General features: G+C 35.0%; 1 protein-coding gene across 2 annotated transcripts; it reads right to left on the bottom strand.

Annotated features, from left to right (window-relative positions):
• Positions 1-252: 252 nt before the first annotated feature.
• On the bottom strand, positions 253-7616 carry LOC124820019 (NAD-dependent malic enzyme 59 kDa isoform, mitochondrial-like). Of its 2 annotated transcripts, XM_088112184.1 has the most exons (19): positions 7255-7616; positions 6259-6355; positions 5993-6111; positions 5717-5884; positions 4674-4802; positions 4016-4076; positions 3570-3673; positions 3400-3483; positions 3174-3280; positions 2920-3028; positions 2515-2622; positions 2265-2330; positions 2037-2109; positions 1858-1944; positions 1643-1694; positions 1477-1548; positions 1111-1173; positions 738-852; positions 253-510 (listed from the first exon to the last, which is right to left on the bottom strand). In XM_088112184.1, the coding sequence occupies exons 1-19, from the start codon at positions 7372-7374 to the stop codon at positions 439-441; spliced, it is 1806 nt and encodes a 601-aa protein (XP_087968310.1). In that variant the 5' UTR covers positions 7375-7616; the 3' UTR covers positions 253-438. The 2 variants fall into 2 exon arrangements, with proteins under 2 accessions (XP_087968310.1, XP_087968311.1); XM_088112185.1 differs by lacking the exons at positions 5717-5884; positions 5993-6111; positions 6259-6355; positions 7255-7616 and adding an exon at positions 5127-5282.

The raw sequence follows: 7616 nt of genomic DNA, 5'->3' as shown, positions 1-7616 counted from the left end.
ATTTAATTCTTAAAGAGTGAATTCTAGGTAGGCCTAATGAAGTAATGTAAGTTAAATGATAGGTCACTTTTCTGATTCAAAACATTACAAGTAAACTCTATTAATATTCTTGAAAACAAATCATTGTCCACGACCTCTCTATAGGTAGCTTTGAAATAAATTTTAAAAATGATTTAGTAACGTGAATCAGATTGTAAGAATGCGTGGTTTTCAGTATTGTAAATGTTAAAAAGCAAATGATGCGATTAGAGAAGCAGAAATTAAGAATTGTCTATAATACTAGTGAAGCTTCAAAAAGAAAGGGAGTACACAGAGAATTCACTGCCTACGCGGCCTTTTCCCCTTCTCACAACTTCAACTATCAAAACCTTGCTAGTCATCAATAGCTAAGATAAAAAATGAAAAATAGCAAACCAAAAGGCCTTCCTTCAAACAATTTCATTTTTCATGAACAAGGGGGCTATACTCAGGGTACCACATATTGCCTCGCACATACTCCACAGTATCTTCCTGCAACCAAACCAACAAGCATCAGTTACCAGCAGCAGAATATACATCATACCAAGTTGCCATCGACATGCTGAGAACTAAAGCACAAAATATGGGAACTAGTCAATTTGCAATATTTAGACGCAAACTGCAACTGTATTTAATCTTCAAAACTTCACTATCCGCTCACACCATGCAAAATTAACAATACACTCAACCAGAATATGAGAAATCTGAAATTTCCATACTTTTGACATGTTTGCTAGTTCTCTCAACCCTATATCACCATATCCTTCAGCCTGATTTTCTGCAACCGCAGCACCAATAACAGCAGCTCCAACCTCAGCTGTAACATTCCGAATACTGCCAAACAAGGTACCATTCGATTACAGAAGGCCACAATGAACATCTTTGTTAAGAGATCAGTAAACCAAAACTATATTGTTAGATTTAGTACCGTACATGGCATCCAAATCCAATATACATTCCAAGAATCAGTTTTAGTGTCTATACAGATTAAATTTTAATTCTCATAGTGGTTCAGAAAGGATCCATGGAAAAGGAGAGGAGAGCCGTGAGAAAATGAAAACAAGTCGTAACAAGGAAAAAAAGGAACGTTACCAGTCAATAGATGGAAACAAGATTCCTTTTTGGACCTCCTCATCTGTCATATATGAAGCAAGGCTGAGAGGATAGCAGCAAGTTAGTAATGTATTTAAAAAGGCCCAAAGTGGCATCTCATCAGGGGGGAAGTTATTTATTAATGAGCGGCAATGTACACCCAGAAAACGTATTAAGCTTTTTAAAGTAGGCACAGAACAGATAAAATGATTTAGACAACACAGAATACAAGGTCAGACTGCTCAATTGTTATGCCTAACACGGGAGCAGCCCTACAAACATCAAGAAAATAATTCACTAAACTTCCATTGAAATCGAGTCTAATAGCTTTTGTTGGAACAAAAGAACTGTACAAATTAAATATACCATTCAGCTGCTGCTCGCAACATTTCGTCTGTTATATGACGAGCACCGGATAGAAGTGTACCCAAACCAATCCTGAATGAAATGTTGCAGTATAATTACGCCAATGTTTCCACTGAGTGCATGATTTGTGAAAAAAATAAATATAGAGCCACAAAGGCACGCTTACCCTGGGAATAGGTACATATTGTTGGCTTGATTGACATGGCCAACTTCATTTCCTGTACAAAAATTCATTTGGAGGCTATGGTAAAACATAATATTGAAATGAACGTCAAAAATGTAAAGAAACAAGATTCTTCCTACGACAAAAAGCCTCCGCGGCTTCGAACTTGACAAGCATACTTCCAAAACCAATTAATCATATTACAGAATGATAATTACCGAGATCTACATCGTCAAAAGGGCTTCCACTTGCAAAAACGATATTTTTTCCAGCGTGACTGAAAGCTTCAATAGCAGTGCACTCAGCTGTCCCAGTGACAACGAAACAAGTGTCAAAATGAAAAACATGGACATAATTAAGCAATTGTCCGTACTGAATAAGCCTTGTACAAACAAACCATTCACGGTGGGATTAGACATTGCAAAGATAGCAGGTTTTGTTGAAGCAGATTCTCTCATTGCCTTGAGCACCTGAGTTGAATCTCAACCATTAAATTGAAGAAAACCAATTACAATAAAATGAAGGAAGCAGAACCCAAAGATATTAAAACAAGAAATCTTTTCAAAGCATGTGTATTTCACTTAATCAAATATACTTCACTGAGGAATAAACATAAGGTAATTACCTCCGTGTCAAAAACACCACCAACTCCAGACAATCCAAGTAGCACGTGTGGCTTAACCTTCTTAACCTAAGGACCATTAGGTTCAACAAATGAAATATGGATATCAATTAGAATGCATATTTTTTATTCTTCATAAGTATTATTTAATTTACTCTTACACAAAAATAATTGTTCATTATGATATAAATGTAAAATAAATAACATATCGAAGTGAATGAAGTTTTTCTCAAACAAATTCCGTAGCATTTACCACTTCAATTATACTAGCACCCTCTGTAAGTCCTTCAAGATCTCTTGGATTTTTGGCAAATGGAACAGCAGCTGGATCTAGATTGCTCCTTTCCGTGGTGACAAGACCCTACATTCAACAATCACATCATTATTAAAGATTATCATAATAAAAATAGAAAAAATAAGCATGCACAGAAATAACAGAATCCAAAAGAGGATGTCAAAAAGAAAATATGTATGACGATGTTAGTCATATAAATGAAGAGAATTTAAGACAGAATATGAAAATAAAAAATGAAGATATTTGGATAACAAAAAGTTGAATCAAAATCACGAGGGATCCAGATAATATATTATTACGAATACAATTTTTATTTGAGTTGCAACTTAAAGCACACTGAAAGCAAAGAGCAAGAAAGCATACATTTTTATCAATTAAAAAAAATGGGCTGTTAGCAGTGGCCGCAGTTCCACTGCCCCCTGACATTCTTGAAACAGCCTGGGCAGCCATCTTAAGAACACCAAGCCCTGCACTGCCCATCAGGCAAAAAAGTGACACGTATAACAGAATTTTGGCAGCAAGATTTAAGCAGAAAATAATAATATAAGGAGCATGATAGAACAACGAAACAAACTGGATACCCAACAAAGATACATCAAAATTAGTTTTGCAAGTACCTCCCTGCTCCAACAACAACTATCTTTTGTTTCAAAAAATCAGACAATGGTCGACCTTGGGATCTTATAGTTCCCAATAGCCCAGCAAGTGCAACACCGGCGGTGCCCTATTAAACAATGGAAATGAAGAAAAAATGCACGCTTTAGAAGTCACTTCAAGAAAATAACGCATTACTTAGCACCTTGAACATTTTAAATGTAACAAAATATAATATCACTTTCTTACCTGTATATCATCATTAAACATGCAAAACCTTTGTCTATATCGTTTAAGGGTTTCAAAAGCCCACTTCATTTGGAAATCCTCAAACTGAAAAAATAAGCTAATTATCCGGTTACTAGATAAGTAAATTATAAACTGAACAGAGAGAAAAACGTTGTAAAAGAAAAGCAAACCTGAACAATAGCCTTAGGCCATCGAGCGTGTACAGCTTCCATGAATTCATCAATAATCGATAGGTACTCTTCACCTTCCAACCTAGGCTGTCGAACTCCTAAATCTGACAAACGAGAATCATGTCAGAATACAGTAACTTTCATGATGTCAAATACGTGGAATTACCATATTATCTTTTTGTATGCTCAAGAGATCAAGAATGTCAAAGTAATTGAAAAATCCCACTCCAACTCATCATTGGAGCATAATATAATTAGATAAACTTAGCTAAATAAAGCAGAAAAGTCATTCATTAGTTACAAGATTATATTACTCAACCACAAAATCTAGGATACTGGAAAACATGACATCTTCCTCACTTTACAAAGCAAACATACCCATGTAAATGAAAAAGTGAGACAAACAATAACCATAGAAATGAGGAGCAGAATTGAGTTATACTCACAAAGGGGATCTTTGAGTAGCTTTTCATTGTTTGTACCAACATCTAACATAACTGGAAGTATCTGAAACAAGTGGAAAAAACAGCATACAGTACAAGTTAAATCAGAGTTACTAACTTTACCAAGTAGCAGTTAAAAAGTAAAGAAAATAAAAATTACAAGTTTATAACAAAAGATCTCTTAGACAAACTTCTCCATAAACACTCTTAAGAGAGAAAAATAAGGAGAAAAATTGAAATTAGCTTCCCCATAAGTTAATTTGTAGAAGTTTTTTTATAGAACTTTTCTAAACTAATTCTTTTAAAATTGTAGATAAATTAATTTTAGATTATAGAGAAGTCCGTTTCATTTTTTTTTCTCCTAAAAGTACTTGCGGAGAAACTCATCTAAACAAACCCAAAGTCAAGATTTATGAACTCATTTCCAGTTCATTTGTTGATTACGAGTAATTGTACAAGATAAACGTACAAATATTAAACATAAACAAAATTAGATTTATTCAGCATCATAAAACAGTTAACAACCCAACCCACCGTACAAAAATTCAAGTATCCATTTCACTAAAGAAAAAAATCTCAGTCCTGGGCCACCAGTAACACATGATGAGTCCAAGTTATGAGGAAATTCAAGATACAAAGAGAAAGGAAGGGGAAAACATACTTTTCGTGGGTTGATACCAGCAGCAGCAACATACATGTCAAGTTTTCCAATAGGTATTCCTATGCCCTGAACGCCAAGGTCACCCAAGCCAAGAATACGGCTACCATCTGTCAGGACAATCATGTCTACCTGAACCAAGGAAACAAGATGATTATAATTTATAACCAATGATATATCAAGTCAGGGAGAAATTTTGACCCACGTAACCGAAAAGTTCCTAAATTTTCGCAATGCATGTAAATAGTTGAACTGTACCCAGTTACCAGAACATTTATCATTGAAGTTGGGTAAAGTGAGAAAACACGAAGTAACCACAATCACAACTAAATACCAAAATCACAAGAAAAAATCCGTAAAAAACTAAAACAATTATCAATTTCAAGCAAGGCACATAATATGAAACCATAGAAATAGTGTCACTTAACGACGACGAAACAAATATAATATACTCACCCTCATGAGCTACCTATTTAGGAGGGAGAATCGAATATTTAAATACTCCACTCAAGATCCCATACTTTCTTGATGAGAGTTAGGCACCCCATGATACCCAGGTTCTTATAAACGTTCTAGATTATTCTATTTTTTCAACTGCCTCCCCTCTGTTTTATAAACCTAATACCTACGTAGACCTCCCTCTGACGAGAAAATACACTAATATTCTTGTCCAAGAAAAGTCATCTTTGACACTAATGAAACAATAAATGGACCCTCACAAGATGAGACTACTTCGGGTCTCTGACAAATCTGTCAATTTTTTACACACAATTTTTTCAACAAAACTAAAAATACAGCAATATCCATGAAGTTGAATTCCAGTTTATCCCTCAGGGCGTACAAATATACTAAACTCGGCGACATAATTAGAGAATTCCAGTAAGTACAGAATTCACCAAGTTTCAATAATTTTAACCCTTGCATGTCAAAACCTTAAGAAAGCTGTATGGATTATAAGGGAAGAATGAAAAATAAAAGTCACTTCCATTTTCTATCATGAAGGAAAAGAAAAGGAAGGCAGAATTTTACCAAGACGAGTTCAATACCTCGTCAGCAGGCCAGTTATAGATCATTGACATCATCTCTCCTTTATCTTTGACACTAAAATACATACCCCGCGGGCGTCTAAATAACCCTGAATAATTTTCACACACTAATCCAACTGTAGGAGTATATATTATAGGAGCAAACTCTTTGATGTTACGGATAAGAACCTGAGATAGAAAAGGGTAAGCAAGATAAAAAGCACATAATAATAATAATAATAATAACCTTTGTAATATATTGTCATATCCGCAAGGCAACTTCATCATCAAACTCACTCGGTAATACAGAATCTCATTCCTGTCATGCAATCTATTTAAGATCCTCCATTTGGATAAGGCAACAAATTTATCTGATTGGCCCCGTGTATTCTTCTCCAAAGATCTATATGAATCCACTGAAAAATAATAATATATTAATATAATCAAAGAAGAAGCAAACATGAAGCCAAACACACAAGCGGAGTCTAAAGATGAGCAAGCAATAATTCCTGAGACTGAAGAACATATGCACATAGCATGAAACGGTTAGGTTTAAAACTTACTAAACCGATCATATTGATGCTCAAATGAAATGACACGAGGTGGAAGAAGGCCCCGAAGTCCCAATCGATCCCTTTCAGTTATGGGAAACCCAGTATCCTACACATAAAAAATTAATTAAGTAAATGAAGTTTTAGAATCCCAGACAGTGATCAAGCACAGCCGTGAGTAGCTTCGATTTTTAATGTAAGAGATGGTAAACATAATATATTTATATCAATGAAAAGCATCTTTTAATGAATCCATATTATGCATCTACCCGAACTAACTCAAAACAGATACCACCAAAATATCAATAACGAATTTTCTCCACTTTAGATTCTACATTTCATGCATGTCACACGAGGCTCCCGATTACACACTTTCTACATAAATAAAAAAAAAATTACAGAGCTACAAATTTATACGAAAAACTCATTTGGAATGTTACTCAAATTATGTTTAATACAACCTATCTGACTTAATTTAGCGTCCTCTAAAACTAAAACAGTAACAATAAAATAATTAAATATTCACTTTCAACCTTTCTAAAAAAAGCATGTATGGGGAAAAAATTACGAGATGCTCTGATTCATATGGTCTGGTCCATTCTTAACGTGACACTTTTCAAATTGTAGGAAAAAGTTAACAACACCAAATTATAAGTGATGATCCTGAACCGCTTAACAATAACTTCATCTTGTTACGTATAATGCTATTAGATAAAAATATTCTCCTTTGCACCTATAAACTCAAGGTTCAAACTCAGAATCACTCGTTAAATTGAAACAACTCCACACAAGTTGATGCAGTGGTCTTCTTAAAATAATTATATTGTATGAAAATATAATAATCAATCGCTTCCATCTCTTTTCAGGTTAAAGCTTGTTTCCTTTCAACCAAATAAACTACACTAACAAACAAACAAATTCACCAACACAAAAAAAAACATTAAATAAATAAATAAAAAACAAAGTTAGCGAAGTGAAAAACAGTGTCTATCGAAAAACAGTGCGAACCTTGTTGAACCACGGATCATGGAGGATATCAGTGCCCCGCTTGTGGACCTTGCACGGCCCGGGAATCGCCGTGGAGAATCGCCGTGATCTGGACGCCGCGAATCGCACAACCTTCCACATTCTTGTAAATCGAAATCGAAATCAAAATCAAATGCAGCACCCAACAGCACCACCTATAACACTACGATTAAGCGAACTTAAAAGAAATTTGGATTTGGTTTTGTCTTTATGAGCTGCGAGAAGCGCATTTTCTACGAAGGAGGAGAGAACGATGTCGTTTGTGAGGTGCGGATTGAGGAAGGTGGAAACGAGCGCCAGGGTATTTATAGCGTCAGGAGCTTTCTCTCTCTAGCTTTCTCTCT

Source organism: Vigna umbellata, chromosome 4, assembly GCF_029865625.1.
Source record: "Vigna umbellata cultivar VRB3 chromosome 4, Vumbellata_1.0, whole genome shotgun sequence".
Taxonomy (NCBI): domain Eukaryota; kingdom Viridiplantae; phylum Streptophyta; class Magnoliopsida; order Fabales; family Fabaceae; genus Vigna; species Vigna umbellata.
The sequence above is the reverse complement of the archived record's forward strand: the minus strand, read 5'-3'. Positions and strand labels throughout refer to the sequence as shown.